General features: G+C 35.4%; 1 protein-coding gene across 1 annotated transcript; it reads right to left on the bottom strand.

The window, feature by feature from the left end:
- Nucleotides 1-286: 286 nt before the first annotated feature.
- Nucleotides 287-22849, bottom strand: LOC115975041 (ubiquitin carboxyl-terminal hydrolase MINDY-3). Its single transcript, XM_031095676.1, has 7 exons — nucleotides 21917-22849; nucleotides 18871-18949; nucleotides 15360-15463; nucleotides 4758-4881; nucleotides 4481-4666; nucleotides 1709-1780; nucleotides 287-1576 (listed from the first exon to the last, which is right to left on the bottom strand). The coding sequence occupies exons 1-7, from the start codon at nucleotides 22309-22311 to the stop codon at nucleotides 752-754; spliced, it is 1785 nt and encodes a 594-aa protein (XP_030951536.1). The 5' UTR covers nucleotides 22312-22849; the 3' UTR covers nucleotides 287-751.
- Nucleotides 22850-23549: the final 700 nt, after the last annotated feature.

Below are 23549 nucleotides of genomic sequence, written 5' to 3'. Positions count from 1 at the left end.
TTACTTTTACTTTTTATTTACCATACTTTCGCAAAAAAAATTAGGTAAATTGTTTCCAAACGAACACAAATATTTCAAATTCATAACACATTTTTATAGCCTTAGCTTAATGATAGCCTCAGCTTAATGAATGTTGATGAAGACCAGCTACAAAGGTGATGGAGTAAGAAAAACAAATAGCTCTGAACTGCAATTTACTTGCAGCATCTTTTAGAAACAAAACAAAACAAAAGCAAAATCAACCATACCAAAACAAATAGAAGATATTCAGCAGAAGAGAGAGGGGTGAAAACCTAAAAATCTTTCCTACTCAAAACATCAGATTAGGTATGATCGTGGGTCTAGGAAGCCTCAAAAGGCCAATAACCAATTCATTTCAACAGAAACAAATTTCTCGTTTATTTTAGCAATGACCTCTCAAAGACTAAAACGCTCCTCTAATGATCTAATCAACAACAAAGATAAATTATGAATGATTTTTACTCCTTGATTGACAACAAATATCACATTTGTCCTCCCTTCCGTTCAGTAGCTGACATATCAAAATCGAATGGTAAAGATACAGCGACATAGAGTACAATGCTATGCACATATTTCAGACTACAAAAACAGTCAACAGATTCCGTTCATGTACTCTGAAATGCAACCAAACCAAACAAGAAAATCTCCTCTCCACTTTATCTGTGCTTGCTTTAAATTTGCGCTCTCTAAATTACCACAACCAGGGACCCGGGCAGAATTAGTAAACCATTCAGACAATACTAGGGGGATCTCCCACCCAATTGCAAATGGCACGGGGCCAGCGTGTTTTTATGCAGTCCACCAAAGGTGCATGCTGAGAAGGCTCCGGTTTAGCCACTTCAGCATCTTTCCCACTAGAATCATTTCCACCTGAACCAGAGGACAGGGCTACATCAGCCATGAATTCCTCTGGCGTCCACCTTGGGGGTACTGAAACCCTCAATTTAGTAAGCCTTGGTCTTTGCACAGGAGTCTCACCTCCAGATGTTACTTGACCGCCATTCAAATCTGATTTTGCAATCCCATTAAAATGGTAAAGATCAAAAACTTTCTTACCCATCAATCCAGATGAATCCTTCAGACCTCCCATGCTCTTGTCCAAATCCAAAATAACCTGCCAGAACTCACTCCATACAATAAAACCGGTGCTGCAAAGGTGATCAAGCTTCTCTGGAGGAAGTTTGATACTAGTTTCCTTGAGAACTTGATGGAACCCTTCCACACTAATGAAGCCACCACCTCCACTCTGATCCTGGGCATCAAAAGCTTTACGGATTTGTGATTCCCTTTCTTCCAGCTCATTCTCATCTTGAACGCTGATATCAAGAGCAAATAGAACTGTATAATGGGACTCACTCCCAACAACCCATATTGGCCATCGTGGGCATTTCAGATACTGGCCAACCTTACAGAAATTGAGGGATTCTAGCAGAGTGAGGAATCCAACTTCCACATTTCTGGATATGCCTTTTAGAAACATGCCACCACCCAAATCAATTCTCTCATCAAACACATTAGGGACAGCCTGCCCGCAGAGCAGTAGGTTTACAATTTCCTGTTCCATAACACAAGGATAAGAGCTTAATAATAATGTCCAATCATAGTGTAAATTTTCTTTTATAAGTAATTAATAATAAGGGAAAGCATCCAGTAGATCACTTGCTGAAGCATAAACACAGGTTTATACCTGAGAGGCATGCCCAAATGGAGCAGTGACTAGAGGTAGGCTGGGATCATCCCTGTCATCTTGAACAGAGTCCTAAAAGAAAAAAGAATTTTGGTATATTGGTAACATGGCCATCCCAAACAACTGACCATAAAATCCCTTCAGATTAATGAAACTTAGAAAATGATAAACATGAAGCTACAGAAAGTGAATACAAAATTACAGTAGCAAAAACACTAAAATAAGTGTTCTAATACAAAATGTTTGAAATTGTCTAAAGATCCATTCCGGAAGACAGACAACAGCATGCATACATTTTTATTAAGTAAACATCTCAGCATTAAAAGTGAAAACAAATATACACCCATAATTTTCAAATAAATGTTGATCTCTGTTTCTTAAGCGTTACTATTGGTTTTGGATTGTATAAACTCCATCGCTCCCAAAACATCTCTCTCTCATCAATATAAATATATATGGCAAAATTTAGGTACAATTCATTAGGTGCAATACATTAGGTTCTCCAAGTAAATTCAAACACATGGTTGCATTGACTAATGAAACACAATATTATCTTCCTAAGGATAATTAAATTCAATACAACTATTAAATTACCAATTGTCACAAAAGCTTAAGCTATTAGAAAATAGTAAATTTAATCATTTAACTACATAATTCTAACACCCCTCTCACGTTTGGGCTCAAACTCCCTTTTAATAAGTGAGGCCCAACACGTGAGATTTTAAAATGAGAGGTAAAGTGGAGGAGATAGGGATCGAACTCAAGGCCTCTTGCTCTGATACCATATTAAATTACTAATTGTACGAAAAGCTTAAGCTATTGGAAAATGGTAAAATTATCATTTAATCACATGATTCTAACCATATGTTTGAATTAAGTTTGAAAACTTAATGTACTGCACCTAAGTTTTACCCTAATATATATACCTATGCATATATCAATACACATGGAAACTTCATGAAGTTTTAACTGTTTAAAACGGTGCCAAAGCATTTAAGTGTCTTTTGTAAATGTAACAATTAAGTGTTATATTATCACTGGTGTTACATGTAAAGACTGCATATGTTGATCATTTGCTATTCCATTGCATTGTCACTTGTGACCTCAGCTCCTTGATTTACACATTGTATAGGGTTCATTTGGTTATTCCCTGAAAATGAATTGATTCTTTTTATAACTATAGACTCATTTGGTCATGTAAAGAACTAGGATTATATATGTGTGCGTGTGTGTGTACCAGCTTTGAGAGGGAGTATTATGTAAAGGTATGTGATAGGGATAAACTTGTAATACTGTAATATCATTGTAACTACCCACATATAAATAATATGAATGTAAGTGAGAGAAAATTAATTAACGCTGTAAACAGGTAAGTACACCTCCTTTTTTTTTAAAAAAAATCAATAGTTACAACAATGAGAAAGGGGAGATTCGAACTCTGGTTCTCTGTTCTCCTAATAAAGGTGAGCATGCTATGTTACTGTGCTACAAGGCTCTTTGACAGGTAAGTGCACTTGATACTTATAATGGATCAGGTTGATTAATAATGGATCAGAAATCCAATTCACAATGAACAAGTTTGAGACTTTTTTTTTTTTTTTTTCTTCTCATTTGATTGGTAAAATAGTGGGGAGGAGGAGGTGTGGTTTGAACCAGAGACATCAAGCACCATAGAGGGTGCCAGTACCACAGGGCTATCACTTGAACCCAAGTTTGATACAGAATTTTTATGACTTCGACTTCGTGCTTATGTAAATGGAGGACACTTCACCTGCCTCTTCCTTCTGAATCACTAACATAATCTACCCAAATTATCAGCAACTGAAGTCTTAGTTATCATTAAATCAAAGAATCTTTTAAGCATAGTCATGCCCAGATCAATCAGTTTTCTGGCAGTACACTCAGGAACAAAACTAGACCTAAAGGTGGGGTTGAAAAATCTATTAATCCCAAAAGAAAATTCAATTCAAGATTATTCAAGAGGTTAAGGGTTTCAAAGAAAGTAAAAACTCTGATAATTAATATATAATATATTCCCCCACCCCAAAGGGTGGAAGGTGACGCCAGATTAAAAATCCTTTGTGCATGGCATGGGTAACATATAAAAATAAATTAAAAAATCATAAAATGCACATAAAGCTAGAGTACATTATATATACCATTCAAACGCCCAACTCACATTCAGTATTTTTATATAAAATTTATAAAGCTTTTAATTATATGGCTTTCTATTACTCACATTTTATGGGAATTTTTTGTTATCTATACAAGCATATGAAATGATGATATTCAATAAATAAAATATGGGTTTGGTTAACGAGTTTCCTTATGACATTTGTTAGTGGACCATATTAGGAAAGTTTTAATACTACTTTTATGGGTAATATGAAAAGCTCTCAAAAAATCAGTTACTTTTTTCTTTTCCCATAAAAAATTTCTAAAAATATTTCATAAACCAATGGCATTCGTTAACTTTTCCCATAAAAAATTATAATGTTATGAAGCTGAAATGAGAAATTGTATTATGAGCCTTCCATGCTGGTAGTTTAGTCCTATCTCACATAGCATGAAATTTTTCCTCACACTTTTCAAGCAAGCATGCAAGTGTGCACAAGGACAGACATATATTGTTTGAATTTCATTGAAAATTATTTTAGGTTCTGCTCCAGTTCTGGGTACACACATCACACAATCACAAAATGAGGTTAGACTCGACTGAAACAACCAGTAGATTTATATTTTTAAAAGAGAACTCCAGGCAGACAAGCATACCAGTCCTCGAGAAAGTAAAGCAGAAATAAGAAACAGCATTGCCCCCATACGACTTTGAAAAATAGGAATCATTTCTTCAAGCCGCTGTAATGCACTAGCTTGCGAAGTATATGTGTCCACTCTCAGAATTGTCTGCAAATCATAACCTGATTCAATTGACAAACCTTCAAGTGCTTTTCCAATGATCTGTGACAGAACAATTTACCACTCAGAAGATAAGAAATGCAAAAAGAGTGCAAAGAGAAATCAATGACAAGGTCTGACAAATTTGGGTTACCTCTTCCTTCAAACCATCTTCAGAGCCCTCAACCTTTTGCCTAATGACACTCAAAGTTGCAACTGCAGCCCTTTTATTATCTCCACATAAAAACAATATCTCGCCCATACTTCTAACCAAGGCTCTGTTAAAAAAATAAATAAATAAACATAAATTTCAACAAACGTATGATTATAACATAAATCAACTAATCAATCATTAAAAAAAATCAAAATCTCCAAGATGAAACATTGCTTTCCTGTCAATACTTACTAAAAAAATTGTTTTTGCTAAGTACTTATTAAAAGAAATTACTTTGCAGCCAAATGTGAAAGTCTCCAACATAAAACAACAGTTAAAGTATATACTTCTAAAATCCGTAAAGAAGCATTGAATGTCAAATTAGCCTTGTGTTTTCCAAAAATCTTCATTTTTAATAATTCCCCTCTATAATGTTAACTAGTGAAAAAGTTCTTTCACATGTCATTTTTTTCATAATGCAGTAGATATTAAAACTTTTTCACATGTCATTTTTTTCATAATGCAGTAGATATTAAAACTCCTAATCACCAAACTCTGATGGACTCATTTGACGATCATATGTTCCCTGCCCCAATTGCCCTCTCATTGTTAATAATTTATCTTTTATTTTTTATTTGTTAGTCTTAACAATTATTGCTAGGTACTAAGGTGGATGAATGGAAGGGGTGGAAAATGAATGGGCAAATTGACTGATTCAAAGTCGTCACCCTCTAAGAAGAAGATAAAAGGAAGAAGAGAGAATTTGAGCGAGGAAATGAGAAAATAAGGTCTTTGTTCTTCAATGAATGAAATTCCTCAGTTTACACGAATTTACACAAGTCATTAGCAAGGGTGACCCAACCAACTAACTACTTGTAAATAATTAGGCTCCACTTTTCAAGTCTAAATTAACTAGGCTCCTCTTCGTGCAATCCTGCAACTAACCTAGTGCTTTTCTTGCAATCCTGTAACTACTTCACTAAAGGTTACATTTATAGTGTTGGCTAGTTCACTCGGGTTCATTACCATTATAAAATGGCTTAACTACTGAAAAATTAAGGGAGGAAGAAAAAAAAGTAGAAGTGAAGATCATCTGCCCTAAGAAGGGCACTAACTGTAGACCCACCACCACCACTACTCTACCCAAGCTAAACCTAAATACACCCTCCTTTTTTCCCAATCCCAAGTTTTATCCTCAATTGCACGTGCTTAGAGAGAGAGAGAGAGAGAGAGACTGGTAACCTCCTTTGAAGACTTAAAAGATGCAAGGGAAAGTTGGTTCTAGTGCTCAAGCATTAATTTGCTGAGGTGACGAGTGGTGATTGGCGGGTGCAATACCGGACAGCCCCCCACCAATGTTAAAAGTTATTAGAGTTATTGCCCACAAATCACAACTTATTAACTTAGCAAGTTGCGTCCCTAGGTGGATTAGGTTTTTTTTTTTTTTTTTTTTTTTTTTTTTTTTTCATGTTTAATTTAATGTTTCAAGAGCAAAAAACCATCAAATTCGCACAAAAGTCATTGAAAATCCAATCTTTTTATTGCCCATCCCTACCTGGGCTCTTAAACTAGTGACCTCCACTTCATGAGGCGTCCTATCCTTCAATATGAAACGCGATTCAAGAATCCTTCAAGATCTTAACAAAAATTCTAATTTAGTGCTGATTTCTAAAGATCCTACATTAAAATCTAATCAGTAGAACGACAACTAGGAGTTGTCAGCCTCTTAAAGGAAGAGTGATGGATCCGCAAAGGCAAGATTATATTTATATCATTGCTGACAAAGTTGATGCTTTGGAAGCCAAATTTGTAGAATAAAAGGCCGGAATTCTTCACAAGAACAAAACTTCAGCCAACAACCCTAATTCTTCAAGCAGTAGCTCCAAGCATAACGTGAGATGTTTAGAAGGGAATGCTAAATAACCAACAAAAAGATCCTACCCTGCCTCTTGGGGTTAATTTTCGAGGTACACACACTTGAAAGAGCACATCCAACTCTTCTAGACATGGCAGCAGAACTGGTGGAGAAATTTTTTTTATTTTTTTTTTATAGGAAAAAAAACTTTTATTGATAAAAATGAACATTGTGTTCACAATGATGAACACTCTAAACATGAAACAAAAACACATGGTTCTAGAACTAAAGCTAATAGATTGTAGGAAATCAACAATAGAAATACAATGCATAAATTCCCAAATACAAGGCCACTAAAACAAAGTACCAAAAAGAAGAGATTTTAAGAGATCTAAAGGCCTCTCAGTATCTTCAAAGGTATGGGTGTTTTGTTCCTGCCAAACTAAACAAATTAAACAAGGCGGAACCATATTCCATGTAGTGGACATGTGCTTCCCAAACCAATTCCTCCATACAAAAAGTAGAGAATTAACCGTCTTTGGCATTACCCACTGTATCCCAAACACTGCATAAATTTCACTCCATAAAGCATGCGCAAACTTACAGTGGAGTAAAAGATGGTCCATAGATTCCCCATCACAACGACACAAGCAACACCTATTAACCAAGGCCTAGCCTCTCAAATCAAGATTATCAACAGTGAGTATCCCACCCCTAGCTACTATCCATAAAAAGCACATCCATTTAGGCACCTTAACACGCCAAATGCTCTTCCAAGGATTTGCTCAAGTACACAAGTGAATACTAGATGCAGATACAAGTTATACAACTATGATTTATAAGAACAATAATCATTAAACTCCATCAAGTTTGAGAAAGAAAACTTCCCTGGGGCCGATAACCACTGGAACAAAGTCCTCAAAAAATGTGTCTTCCAATCTAAAGTTGACCTCTCACACCTATCCAAATTTTTTGCATTTCTCTCCCTCCAAATGCACCACATCAAACAATGAGGAATGGCCTTCCAAATCTCCCTATTGCAATGCCACCCAAAACAGCCTTGACAACTCGCTAGTAAATCAACAACCCTCCTAGGCATCACTCACTAAACCCCAAAAAGAGCAAAGGCCATATCCCATAACCCCTTGGCAATAAGGCAATGCAATAATAAATGATCCACTGTTTCTCCATCACCCTTACACATACAATACTAGGGGTGGCAATATTTGACACGACCCGCGAACACAAAACATTTTTTACGGGTTAGTATTTAGTATAAATGAGTTTGTATCAAAAGCAGGTCGACACGCTTTAACACAATTAATAAATCAGTCAATTTCTTGTTGACCTGCTTAACCCGCATCAACTCAAAATAACCCGATTTTTATATAAATGAATGTCTTTTTTATCTAACACAAATTTCAATTCTAAATATAATAAGACTAATTAAAGAATTTTAATGGCTACATTGATAAATTCTTCATTGAAACTCTTAAGTCCCTAACCTGTTTACCCTAAACAAAGAAAAAAACTCTCTTTTTTGCTTCTTTTCTTTTCCTTAGATTGTCTACTAAATGGGTTGAAATGGATTATGTCGAGTCAACCTACTTAATAAACGGGTTGGATTGGGGTTTCTTTTTTTTTTTTGGGGGGGGGGGGGGGGGGGGGGGGTGGTGTTGTTGACATGATTATGAAATGGGTTGCTTTAGGGTTTAGCTATGTATTTGAATGCCTAAACATGATACAAACACAACATGAATTGCCACCCCTATACAACACCAACTCACGATAATAATATTACACTTTCTCAAGTTTTTCTACTATTAGAATTTTCCCCGAGGAAGTTGCCCAAAGAAAGAGTGCTACTTTTATTGGTTCTATAGAGTGACACAAATATTATGATGTGATTACCCAGGTGTTTCAAATTGACTTGCTTCATTGGATAAGTATTTTGAGTGGAATCACATTTTGGATGAAAGGAGTATGAGATTACCTCTTATGAAACTTGTTGGACAAACTCAAATTAGGTGGATGTGTGGCGTATGATCGTCAACTTTTTGCTTAGTTACCCGTTGTTACATGAGATGAGATGAGGCAAAAGCTAAAACAGAAGCAACTGCCTTGTTTCTATAAAGAGGATATATTTTAACTATAAACCAATCTTTGGCAAGGTAACATGTCAGTAATTGAGTAATAGGTATAAATTTAAAGAGCTGAAGATTCAGTGCAAGGGAATGAAGACCCATGGCAAACTTTAGCTTGATTTAAGTCAAATTTGAAGGCTGAATGGTTGCACACTGAATAATTACTATTGATGAGACATTTCAATTAGCTTTAAAGATTGAGGCAATCCCCACCCAACACCACACCCCCCCCCCCTCTCTCCCAACTAACCTTCTGCTCAGGATTGAGAGATACCTCAAAGAAAGTTTTGACCATGCAGGCAAGTTATATGACCAATTCTACCGCTGAGTTAAAAAATTAAAGCTCCGGGCTGATGAACAAAGAAAAGACAGAAACGATCATTTTTTTAAGTGCAGATTAAAAAGGGCATATAGCATGACAATGTCCAAAGAGGAAATTATATGCCAATGTTAATGCTAAGGAAACACAAATGTGGGTAGAAAATGAGTGATGATTCTAGGAGCGAGATTAAGCCCTTGAATGTTGATTATCTTCAAGGAGTAAAGGAAGATACTTCCATCCTATCAGTTATTGGGCATATTCCTACTGCACCAAAGCAAAGAGAGGATTGGAAATATACTTCAATTTTTTCAGATTATAGTACGTTATGGAACAAAATTGATAGGATAGTAGGTTGTATCTAGTGCACAAAACTCCCACTTTCGCATAGCCTGGAGAGGTTTGTTAGGCAACCTTATCCCTTTTTTATTGGAGACGCTGATTCACAGATTCGAAACCATGACCAGCCACTTTTGGTGGAAGGTACTTGCTATCACAACAAGGCTATTGTTGAGAGGTTGAAGCTACCAAAGGAACCACGTCCTCAACCATACAAGGTAGAATGAATGATAGCATCTCTATTCTGGTAACAAAATGATGCTTAGTTTTTTTCTGTGGGCAATATAATATTCTAAAAAAAAAAACAAGAGTTAAAGCCCAATGATCTTTCAAGAATAGATTTGAAGAGGGACTACCACCAAATTCAAATAAGGTCCGGTAAGACAGCCTTTAAGACAAAGAATGGTTTCTATAAATGGTTGGTTATATCATTCAAGCCTTCAAATGCACCAAGAAACTTTATGAAACCATTATGAGAGTGATGACACAATGTTCAACCCTTCATTGGCAAGTTCCTAGTTTTTTATTTTGATGATGTAATTATTGTACATGGTGATGTCTGCTAGCAAGCAATGGGCCAAACCATCCAAGCCACATGCCCAAAATAATATAAAATAATAATAAAACGGGAGAAAGAAAGAAGAGAAAACCAAAACTTGCTTCAACTCACCGAGTTAACTCATCATAATTCAAGGAGTTAATGGTGAGTGTGCACATTTGGTGGGACCCTTCATGACTTGCATGGCCTACATGGTTTATTTGGTCTTACTACATGTACTTGTTCTTTTGCATAGTTGCCATCATACTCCACAGCAACATGGCCATTAGCCATTAGCCTTTAGCCATCAACAAAGGAATATATAGCCATTGCCTCTAGACATTGATAAAGTCATGTGGCCATTACCTTAGAGACATTGACAAAGTCATTTCACCATTAACCTTTAGCCATTGACAAAGGCATATAGCCATTTTCCATTAGTCTATAGACACTGACAAATTCATGCGACCATTAGCCTCAACAAAGGTATGTAGCCATTAGCCATTAGGCAAAGTCATATGACAATTTCCACAATCAACTTTTACAACAGCAGGACTGGCACAATAATGCCAAAAGCTACAGGTGAAGGACTTCATCCACTTCACACCACCCCATCACACCACGTACAGTTATACAGAGCAAGACCACAGAGGAGTATATCTCACATTACAACAATGAGGGTTCTGCTACAAGAGAAGTTCTATATTAACATGAAAAGGCACTCTTTCATGACTTGTGAAGTGGTATTGATTTTATTGACTCATATAAGGTGTGTGAAACCTCATTTAGCTATTTTTGACCTAAGCCTACTAAATTACAAGAAGCTCGTAGTTTCTATTAGAATTATGGTTAAATGATAAAATTCACCATTTCCTAATAGCTTAAGCTTTTGGGACAATCAGTAATTTAACATGTTATCAGAGCAGAAAATTTTTAGTTCGATCAATGACATTACTCTACCTCCCATTTAAAATGTTAAAGCTTTTGGAACAATCAGTAATTTAACATTTTCCATATGGTTTGGCAACTTTCTATAGGTTTATCAAACAGTTCAACACAATTAAAACTCCAGGAATAAATTGTATGAAAAAAGGATAATTTTCTTAAACGGTAGCAGGAAGCAAAGCTTTTTAAAAAGTAAAGAAATTGATGATGGAAGCACCTGTTGTACGACTGTTCCATTAATGCAAGTAGTATTACTTCCAACAAAAAAAAAAAAAAAAAAAAAAAAAAAAAAAAAAAAAAAAAAAAAATTGTCATGTAATAGAGAAATAAAAGAGAAAATATGGAAAGGGAGAGAAGATAGGAAAATGAAGTGCTATATTTTCTGATGGAATCTTCTGTCACTATATTCCACATATATAAGAGTTTGTTATAAGGAATAAAGAATGTTTTTGAAAATGAAAGACAGAAGGGACACCTCATCATTAAGGAAATTCTATACTCCTTGGGAAGAGTGTGATACATTCTTCTAGAAGGGTACAATACAATGGTACTACTCAAAGCATATTTCATCAATAAATGCACAGGCCAATGAAGGTTGGTGGCAAGGGGTATCAATACGCATACAGATAGATCTTGGCCACAACAGAGAATGTCTCGTCATAATCAATACCATACATAGGTCTAGGTATAATCCTTGGAAAGTAATAGAGTTTTTGAGACATTCAACAGACCCATTTGGATGAAACTGTGCACCCATTTACATCCAACAGAACATTTCCGGTGAGAGGAACAAGATACTAAGTCCTTTTTTTTTTTTTTTTTGCTGAGTAGGTACCAAGTCCCATCTAATGTAAAGTAGCCATTTTCAATTCCATGTCATGTCACCAACCTAGGTCAAATAATGCATCACGAATAGTTTTCGAAACTAAAACACCTGAAAGTACGAAAATATTACAGGAAAAAGAAGACAATGACGGGTACAAAACAAAATTACTAATGGAAGGCTTAGTAACACAAGAGCTTGTACCTTTCCGGATAGCAATAGAGAGTGAGTTTGAGGTAGGAGTATACAGTGGATCAGCAGATTGAGCTGGAAACCATGAACTGTTGACATAGACTTGTAAAAGAACTGGAGTCTTTGATGCTAGAGCCTATGGGGTTAAAGGCTCGGACAAAGGTCTAGTGTATAATGCCTTTGGCAGATAGCAAAGGATGTCTTTAAGACATATTCATTGTCAGACCACAATAATCAGATTTTCTGGCCAAATTGGGTTTTGATTTCTTTGGAAAAGAGTTGAAAAATTGACATTAAATCAACGATTTTTCATTAAAAAAAAAAAAAAAACCATGTTTTTCAGGAGTAGTCTTCAACCAAGTAACAAAATAGTGAAACAAATTTGATGCAATATGGAAAAGACCCCATATATTTGAATGTACTAACTCAAATGAGTCAGAAACCCCACCAACTAAATTAGATTAGATAGATTCAGAATGGTGTTTACTAAATTGACATCTTCACTAGATAGAGATGAAATGTGGCTAAGACTCATAACCTGATGCTTCAATGTGGACAGGGACGTATGACCAAGATGATAATACCAATGCAAAGAAGATAGGGAAGGCTGAAGGGCTCGTGGAGGAGAAGCAGGTACAAAGCCTAAATAGTAGAAACCACAGACTTCATGCCCCATACCAATCATTTAAGTTGTCTGGAATCCTGAAAGATACAATAGAAGGGTAAACTAACACAGCACTAAAGGTCTTTGGCTAGTCTATAATGGACTACAAATTAAAGGGAAAACCATAGATGTGTAAATCAGATAACAACACAAGGTCAAGACTAAGTGAGTGGTTCTAGAGCCTTTAACTTTGGCTGAGGAACTACTGGCTAAGGTAACACTCTGAGGTGATGTAACAGTGTGATAATCAGAAAGACAAGTGGATGCAATACCTGACCAGGTAAAGTGATTATGGAGGAAGAGGTTACTTGCTGTTGATGAGCAAGAAACACTGGGCATACTCTTCTTTTAATATGGAGATCAATTTTGTGTCTTGGACAATAGTGGATGGTCTTGATGCTAGAGTGGACTCATCCTATGAGAAAGCCAGATTGGCAGACCCAAAGAGTTTTCCATGGAGGTCCCAACAGTAATTGCCTATGTCATTATTACGCCCATAATACGTACTTCAGTTCCCAATTGCTAATTACTGTCATCATTATTCCCCACAATGTGTACTTCAGTTCTTAATTGCCAATGTGTCTACCTCCCCTGGAGTTGCAGCCACATGTACTCCAACCACCTCAACTATTATGACCTTGTGGTCCACCATGACCACCGCAAGTGGCAATCGGTGCAAAGTGCTCACTAGAATCAATGATTCAAGAATAAATCTCAAGAATAGATGGAAGATCGAAACTACATAAAATCTGTGCACGAACAGCGGAACAGGCTCATACTCAACCTTCAAACCACTAAGAAAATGAACCACTTCAATATCCTGACATTATTTCTTCATATGTCAGAAGTCAATCGTGAGGGGTTGATACATGTTCCTCTCCTTAAGGACTCCCATGACTTGAGAACAGTATAAACTCTGATAACCCCGGATGAGGTTTAAAATATTGCTTTCAAATGTCATACAAGCAACATTCTTAGATGCAGAATAAATATGTTGTAACCCCAATGTTCGATTCTATCCTAGTTCTATACCATAAAGCGTTAGACATTATCAGGTTATCCTCCTAATACCAAAGACTTGCGGAGGAAATAGAGTAAGTGCAGATAGATGTGCCCCCTGAGCTGATTGTATACTCACAAATGCAAAGAGTGATTGCTTGTCATACAAGAGGTGATTAAAATAATAATAATAATAATAAAAGTCCTTCCCTCCCAAAAATAGTTCTACTAATCAAGACCAATTAATTAAAGTTCTTAACATTGAACTTAATAGATATCATCGGAGTGTTTAATGTAGTTATAAGGAACAAAGTTCAAGTCTAGTATTCATTATGCTAATCAACAAAGTAGGAAATTAAGAAATTCAAGCAACAAAAGTGGATAAAAGATGAAGAAATGATCTCTAAATACCTCAGAATGGGCTGAATAATGTGAAAACGATGAAGAAATACAAAAAATCAACCTAAATATGACTTTTACCAGTTGACGTTCAAGCAATATCAACCGAAATCTTGCTGAACCAACCAAAATACCTCTAAACCGGCTGAAACATGAGCTGACCCAACTAAAAAACGCTCTGAACTGACCAAAACACTACTGATTCAGTTGAAACATGGTCTGTACCAGCCGAAAAATGGTAGAACAGGTCGAAACGATCCTACACGACCAAACACTAGATTGTCACCTCAGCCAAACACCAATACAGACTAACTTAACCCAGATTCAGCTATCCTTATCCATGATAAGGGACAGCTAAACACCGAGAGCCAAACATCCAACACTAGATTATCTACTAGTCCAGGATAGGGAATAGCCAGCAACGTGAACCAAACAAGGGTCTTTGCTGTCAACTCTGTCCAACTACTTCACTGGCAATGCTCAGAATCTTTTGACGACTACAACGTCAGCACCAACATAGCTCGACGACAGCTGAGAAATAATCAAACATGCAACCCTTTTCCTTGGGAATTACCATAAACCACTGTAACAATGTCGGAATTGTCAAAAATGATTGGAACAACCAAAAAGCTTTGGAAATCCACCAGAAATTGCACCAACCAAAGCCAACCAAACCAATGAGTCCAACAGATCAACAAATCAGTCATACACCCAAAAACATCAACAGCAACAACGGAGATGAAGACAACATTTTCCCGATGTCGTCATTCACCTTCCAACATCATCAAGACAACAGATCGTTCAACCCAATACTCCAAAAAGAAATCAACAAAGTAGTTGAATCAGGGAAGGAAAAAAAGGAAAAAAAAGAAAAAAGAAGACTAAAATGGAATGAAATAGGGGCAAGGAAAGAATTACAATTTCCTGCTCTGATACCATGTTAGGTAATAGAGAAATAAAAGAGAAAATACAGAAAGGGATAGAAGAGAGCTCAAAAAGCAAGCACAATGACAGTCACCATGCAATCAAATACAGTGCCAGAGACACCAAAGACAATGAATTTATGGATTATAACATTTTTTAAGAGACTAAGGTTTTTCCCTGCATGAAGATGAAGCAATTAAACTTCAAATCTGTAGCATAACACCTGAACTATGGCACACTGAAATAGGACATGTGCTAGTTACAAGAAGCTGTTTGAGATGTCCAAAAGATACATTGTTAGCAGACTTCCAAAGCTGGATTTTTTGTTGGACATAGTGTGTGCAGAGTGCCAGTTCAGCAAGGGCCAAACGCTACCTTTCCAAGAGTCAAAGTTATAGTTTAAAGCAATATCTGTACTTTGATTAAGACATGATGTATAATGCAATGCAATAATTAATCACCTTGCTTTTGCATCTTCAGTTAGAGAAGCAAAATTATTCGATGCAACAAATTGACTTTTAGACAATTCATCTGGAGAGAAAAGAATATATTTGAGAACAAATGCCTGCAAAACCCAACAGAAAGTATTGCAACCCATATAAGTACAAAAACATGTTTCTAGAAGTAATGGAACCAAGAACTTAATTAAAAATAAACATAATCAAGAAGACAACTCTACTTAAAGAAATTTAAATCACTAACACAAAAACATAAGGGAACAAACTCTGTTAGTGACATAGTTGATAATACTCATTGTATCACCAGATTTATTGCATTGGAGGAAGATCCATGATAAATAATTACCTGTCAAATTACATAACAACATCACAAGATTCACCATTCACATGCAACATGTACATAAAACAGAAAGAAAAGCCAAGACCAATAAAGTTTTCCAATGTAAAGGACTTCATGCATTTTTTTTTTTTTTTTTTGATAGGTAATCAAAGATTTATTGCATGAAAAGGGACATCATGCTAACAATGGTGAACACTCTGACATACCCACACAAGAAAATAAAATACAAACTAAAACTACCATGAAAGGGTAAGACCAAAATATAACTTATTAGTATCAATGGGGGAAAACCTAGAGAACTTCCTAGTGAAAGTACTTTGATATTCATATAACTCGTTAATCAAAATTAAACTATAAAAGGCCAATTAGCTAAATGAAAATTTCAGAAACCTTCTAATCATTCCATTACCTAATTCAGATTGAACTAACAGGTTGTTATTAAAACATGTCCCATATAACGAACTTCTAATCACTAGAATTCACCTAACAAATTCTTTGGGAAGGATGGAACAAAATGTTGGCAGGATTTCTAGGACTGCTATCAAAGCCCTAAAAATTTAAGATCAAGCTGTATAACTAGTAGACATTTCATAAATGTAATACATTTGAAAATTATATCCATTTTAATACTGTAAAAGTTAGCGATTTTTTTTAAACTAACGTATGATAGGCTAAACATGATTTTTGATGAATTTATCATGTTTATATCTTCACATTTCAATGGCCTGTCACATATCAAAAACTCTTTTATAGTCCAGGCTGACGCTATTAAACTCTAGACATGAGAACAGGTTAAACCAGCATCATGCCACCATGTTCAACATGCCGCCAGGCCTCATACAGGTCAAGACCAAGCATATTACTCATTTAGAATCTACAACCAGCTTAACACTTAATAATAACCCGTGTGTGTGTGTGTGTGTGTGTTTCAATTAAAATTTTTTTTTTTTTTTGATAAGTAAAAGTTTATTGATCTCAAAAAAATGGAACACCCTAGTACACAGGGAGTGTACAAGGGGTCAAACAATCAAGAACAAAAATTACAAGAATCTAAGAAATCAAGAAAGGATGAAAAGGATTGGTTCCACAATGCAGCCAACCAATCCATTAATGTTCTAAAAATTATTATTGTTGAGATCATGTATGAATGTACCAATGGACATGGCAGATTCTATTAAGAAACTGCGAATTTAATGGTGAATATTACTGCTTATTTTATAATGTACAAACAGATCATAATTATTTGTTTCCTCCAAAGGACAGGCTCATTTCTTCTCCATTTTTCTATTTTTTTTTTGCTAGTTAAAAAGGGCAGAAGGTGGGGGGTCTGAACCCCAAACTCCAGGCACCACAAAGGGTGCCAATACCATTGGGCTATTAGCTTGAACCCCTCTTTTTATTTTTAAACATTCTAATCAAAACAAACAATGTCAAAATGGTTACATATGCGGGACAGGGAAAAATCCTAGAGACAGCTTCATTCTGCTGGGTCAGGATTCATTAATCCATAACCAATTTCTATATCAGGTCAGAGTTACAACCAAAGAGAATTACCATTGTGAAAGATATGAACAGATGGCAATCATTGCCCCCTAATCCACAAGCTAATAATTTAATAGACCCTAATAAGACAAAAAATCATATTATTGAAATCACAAGAATAAAGTTACACTCCTTTGATTCCAAATTGTGTCTTGTTAAACAAAGAATTAAGTTTAATAAGGCACGGCTAATTAATTGAAACTACCTGTAAGTTTGATATCAGTTTTACGAAACCACCTGTAATTATGAATGACAAAACTCTCTTGTAGTTTGTCATTCATAATTAGTTTTTAGATGAATGACAAAGCTCTCTTGTAGTTGGTGCCAAATAAGTTTGAATTGTTTTAGTTTATGCATTTAGTTTAAGTTAAAGGGTAATACAAGAGGATGAAATTTAAATGCTTTGCTTTAACTTTTACAACTTAACACTCAACTTATCAAAAAAAACTTTTACAACTTAACACTCAATTTGCTAAAGTCAAAAATGGAAAGACCCACGCTCTATTTGAGACCAAAAGAATTCCTTCTTTAGTTTTTTTTCCTCTTTCTTTTCTTTTCCTTAATGTCACTCATAATAGAGTAAATTAATAATGATAACCAAAGTAAAATAAAGAAAGCTGATATTAGTTTCTCATTCTTGGACATAGAATACAAAAATAATAAGCCTTCAGCTTCTTATTTCTAGACTTCTCATGCAACTTTCAATTTTCTTGATTGGTTGATTTGTATGTTCGCCCTTGAGGCCAAAAACAAAATGGAAATGAACAATTATATCCCTTATATAAATCCATACATTATTTATTTTTAATAATTCCAACTAGAGCACTAATTGAAATTTTCCAACCAGACTCTACCTTTGGAGGTACAACCTTCCCTCATCTAAAAACAAGATGGAGGAGAGGAGAACCTAAAGTCTTTAGTTTAAACAACAAAAAGATGGTTTTTTTAATAATTTGATAGTTGGGAGTGGGAGAACTTGAACCCTGAATGTCTCTGGTGGACAAACACCTGGAGGTGCTAGTTGAGCTACAAAGATCTTGGAAAACAGCAAAACAAAAGGATGGATTTTAAAGCTGAAAGTATTCAAAGGAAGGTCATGTCATTTACTAACCACAAAACAAGTAAAGAATAGAAGAATATTAGAAAACCTGTAAGCTCTTACACTTGTTAGAAAGGATCTCTATATATTTGATATTTGTGTATTTTCAATAAGGTAAACTATCATTTAAATCATCAAGAGGAAAAATACTGCCATTAAATTTTAAAATATTCCAACTTCCAACCTAAAAGGATTCCAAGTCTTCTGCAATTGCACCTCATGCTCTAAAATCTCCCATAAAGTTCTAAGTTCTAACAATCAATTAGTTAAATAAACCTTAAAACACTGTACATCTACAACAATTTTAAGTTGACTTGAAAAAAAAATAGAATTTTACAACAGTTCATCTAATTTGGTGACTCAATGTTAGCCAAAGTAGTGGGTATTGAATCATAAATTTAGCCTGTTGGAAACAACAAAACAATACTAATTATGAGCATATGTGAAATAACACACGACACATCACAAAATTCTAGGTCACACACAGCATGAGACAAAAAATACATATTAATGTTAAGTAATCAGGGCATTACTTGTATGGCTGCTAAGACGCCACAGGGCCCACCTTCATGCTGCACTAGGCCCATAGATGTTTCTGGATCAGAACTAAACCTATATGAAAGTTTTTTGTGATATTAGCTAATAAGAGCAAGAAATGACACTAACATAAAGATTTATTGTTTAATTAATAAAAGGAATAAAAAACATACCAAAAAAAAAAAAAAAATGTTCAGAGATATTAAAGATGAAGGAATGTGCATTTAAGGTAAGAAAAAAAAAATAGGTCTATTATAATAATACGGACAGATACATACATAAGCAGCAGATTTAAGCACACAGACAGATATATCATTTCATCATTAGCTTACTTAAATACTAAGCCTAAGCTGAAATAAAAACTGAACAGTATAATAAGATTAAGCAATTAAACATATATATAATTAAAATGTTAACTTCAGAACTGTACAAAGATATTAATAATGAATGGTGGACTTGAAAAGGAAAAGAATTGGGGGGCTTGAGTTTTGTGTCTGGCATCACAAAAAAGGGCTAAAACATAAGTTGTTGCTCTCTAGCTTGTGAAACATAATAACCTTACAACAAAGGTCATGTAATCTTTCTGCTCTCTTTTTTTTTTTTCCTTTACAATGTATCAGGTATGATGCCAATCACATATTGGTACAGCCATAGTTTCAACGAACCAAGTTTCTAAGCAAGCAAGTAAAACATTCCAAGCTTTTTAAATTTAATGATAATATGTTTCAAACATTCATTTTTAATGGTATTTTCTTTTTCGCTATGTTAAGTAGAGGGATATGTGTCCCTGGGGATTTGAACTCAAACCCACCCCTAAGAAGAGGGCCAGAGATACCACTTGAGCTAAGAGGCTTGGTTTTTTTAATTGTATTTTTTTGTCACTAAAAGATTATTTACTATAATACATTAAATATTTAACAAGTGAGTACTTGTAACCTTGTCAATATAATTCCATATCTGACCAAATGAACTGAAAGGCAACCACACACTAGACTACCAAAGCAAAGGTCTCAAAATTTTCTTTTAGATTGAACTTCTATGGACATTTCTAATGACAATTCAGACTCTCTATAACATATTTATTATTTATTTCTTCAGAAGATTTAATTTAATTTTTTCAAACATCCTTCTGCTCCATGCACAACTGTACAATCTTCCATCATGGTATCACCATATGAGTGGGAAGTAGTGCCTTGGTGTTCTGCATATAATATACGCATAGTTTGAACCTTTTTTAAAAAAAAAAGTAACAATATTTATTAAAAGAGAAGATTACTTCATGTTCACAATGATGAAAATAAAGTATCTTACAGAATTACAAAGAATTATACAGAGAATCAAAGTGAATCTTGAAACCCCAAAACGGAATTACAATGTGTAAGACCACATGCACAAAACCAATCAAACAAGGTACAAATCAACAAGGATTTCAATTGATCAAGAGGTCTCTCATCATCCTCCAATATACGGTTATTATGTTCCTTCCACACTATCCACATCAAACATAAAGGATTCCAAACATCTGAAAAGTACTTCCCAAACCAATTTCTACCATCCAAATAATAGGTCTGCTACTGTTGACACCAAATTACATGAGCAAAATCATAGTGGAGCATTTATTCACCGACTCACCGTTTCCCCACTGCACTGACACATACAGCACTAGCCAACTAAAGAAAAACCCTTCTTGATAAGATTGTCATAGGTAAGAATCTTACTCCAAGTTCTATTTATCAAAAAAAAAAGAATCTTACTCCGAGTTCTTGTCTGAAAAAAGGACACCCTCTTTGGGGCCTTGACACACCATATACTCTTCCAAGGGAATAAATTAGCATTGGTTCCATGAATAATCCTTATAATAGGAGTGAACATCAAACATACCATTCCTATTCAATCGCCATCTCATCTTATTACACCTCATCCCCTTGGGCACCTATGAATAAATAAACTCTAGAAAGGAATTCACCGACTCTAACTCCCAATCATGAAATTCCTTGTGAAAACACATGTTCCAAGTCCTAACCACCCATCCATTTGGCAATGCAAACAAGCAAAGGCCGAGGCATCTCTATCAGCAAAGCACGCAAACAGGTTAGGATACAAATCCTTCAATAGAGATGTCCACTCCATTGGTCATGCCAAAACCTTACTACAGTCACCTACCTCAAAGGACACATACTGGAAGAAACTATCCCAACCTACTCTGATATTCCACCAAGTCTACACCTATGCGGCCCTCTACTTGCTTTTGTACTCCATCCACCCCCTTACTTCCTGTACTTAGAAGCTACAACCCAATGCTGCAAGTGTGTAACTTCATGCCCAAAGCACCAAAACTTCCTCTCTTTTTTTCTTTTTCTTTTTTTTTTTTTTTTGATAGGTAGATATAGTGGAGAAGAAGGTGGGATTCAAACCACAAACATGAAACACTACAAAAGATGTCATTACCAATAGGCTATCACTTGAACAAAAGGAAATATTGGAAGTACGGATTTTTCACAATACCAAAAAGAGGATGAAAACTTTCCTAATGATCATAATCCATAATTTAACCGAGTTGGTAAAAGGTACAAAGTATTACATGTTAAGAGCAACATGCGTTCAGAGTAGTAAGTTCTAATATTAGCTACTACGAACAGCACACAAAGAAGTGAATTTTGTCCCATTCTAAAGATTGTCAAGTATGTCAAATAACATAGTTGCACTTTATGAGATAGGTTATCGCCAATATCGACTGCACTCAAAGTAATGTGACTGCATAAACCAAATATTAACACTAACCCAAATTTAGCCATGTAAACATACAATCAGCTGTGCATTACTACAATATCCCCTAAAACAACCATATTCTGAGACTAGTGCATAATAACCCACAATCTATTACCTATCCAATATCCATATAGTATACTTAGATTACATTCCATCTTGCCATATACCTACAAAAATCGCGAATTTCTCAAACTCAATAACTCATTCAATAAAACCCACAATTTCCTAAAACAACTAAGCAACAGAATTAAAATCAAATAATCAAGACACTACCTTATTCCCTGATTAGTCCACTGTGCAAGAATGTCTTTGGAGACCTCAGTCCCAAACACCATCGAAAACAACTGCTTGGCTTCCTCCTGCGACAGCTCCTTCCCCAAATTCACACTCTCCACTCCCAATTCCTTCTCTTTCTTCTCAACCTTCGACACCGAACCCAAACCCGAGCCGGCCAAGCCCGAAGCAGAGCCCGTCCTCGCCGCCAGCATTCGCTTCTCGGCAGCAGCGGCCATGAGCTCCCGCTGTAAACGCCGGGGCGACTCGTCCGGCGAGACAGCCGGAGCTCCGGCAGGTGTGTCCCTTGGCTTGCTCCGCTTGGGCTCAGGTGGAGAGTGCTGCATACTCATCCTCAGAGCGATCCTCAGGTCCTCCTCTTCCTGATCTGCCATTGAAACCCTAAGATCCGAATCCAAAGAATCTTCAATGCGAAATCAACGAGTCGTACAAATTAGGGCTCCGATATCCGATAAATTCAAAATTATTGCATACTTACAAGTCCATAATTGAATCGCAGATCAATACGAACGAATTGTGAGAATTATATATATAGTACTAATTGTATTTGATTTGAAAAAAAGAAGAAGAAGAAGAATGAAAGAAAATTAAATGAGATTTGGGGTTTTATTGTAAAACGGGGTCGTATTGGGGACACCCCCGATGCTTTTTTGTGGAGGGATTGGTGATTGTCTGATTGGTAATTAAAAAGAAACAAGATGATTGGTGTTGGAATGACTGCTGTGCCCCCTCTGAGTAAAAGAGTGAAATCAGATGGATAGGGAAAAATGGAAGGGTATTTTGGGGAATTAACAGTTTTGGATTTAGTGCGTGTACTTGAATGAGCGGCGATACTTTCCTTTTACGGAGAGTAAAGAAGAGTTTCCGATTGATAGTCAGAGAGAGAGAGAGAGAGAGAGAATCTATGCTAGTGAAAGTCTGACACGTTATTGGAAAGTGGGCTTAGATATGGTGGGTGTCTTTGGTTTCCGTACGATTGGAATTGCGTTTCCTGTTTGGGCTTTGCCTTTTTTGAGTTTTGAGAATAGAAACGTAGTCATTTGTCAAACGTTGTTGTACTCAAATGTTTTTTTTTTTTTTTTTCCTTTTAATAAAGTACCCAAAAAAAAAAATAATACAAAACATTTTGCATAAAATTTAGCGGGGCTTGAATAAGAGATATATGGGTCAAATTTGTCTATATCAAAATCAATTATTATAATATTTTTATTGAATTTTAAGAGCAACTATTATATAACAGGTGTTTCTAGCATATTTATATAAGAAAAAAAATTAAGAATAATGATAACTCATTTGTTCCCTAGTATGAAGTATGGAGTGGACAACACCATTTGTGCACCCTTCCCCAAGAACCATTTTGTGGTCTTAAATATACAGAAAGCAATTGGTTTATAACTTTTCCAGAAATATATATTTTGTTTATAAATTCACATGCAAAGAAAAGGAGAGCTTGGTTCCTAAAAAAAATTAAAAAATTAAATTAAATTAAGAGGGTTTTTGTGGAAGTCTTGATTTGAAGGAATGTACAAATGGGAATTGATATCACAATATAGCTAAAATTCTAGTGATTGAAAAGTACTGCTTGAAAAGGAGTTTCAATTTATATAATCTT

Source organism: Quercus lobata, chromosome 2 (assembly GCF_001633185.2).
Source record: "Quercus lobata isolate SW786 chromosome 2, ValleyOak3.0 Primary Assembly, whole genome shotgun sequence".
Taxonomy (NCBI): Eukaryota; Viridiplantae; Streptophyta; class Magnoliopsida; order Fagales; family Fagaceae; genus Quercus; species Quercus lobata.
This window is presented reverse-complemented; position numbering and strand designations above follow the sequence as displayed.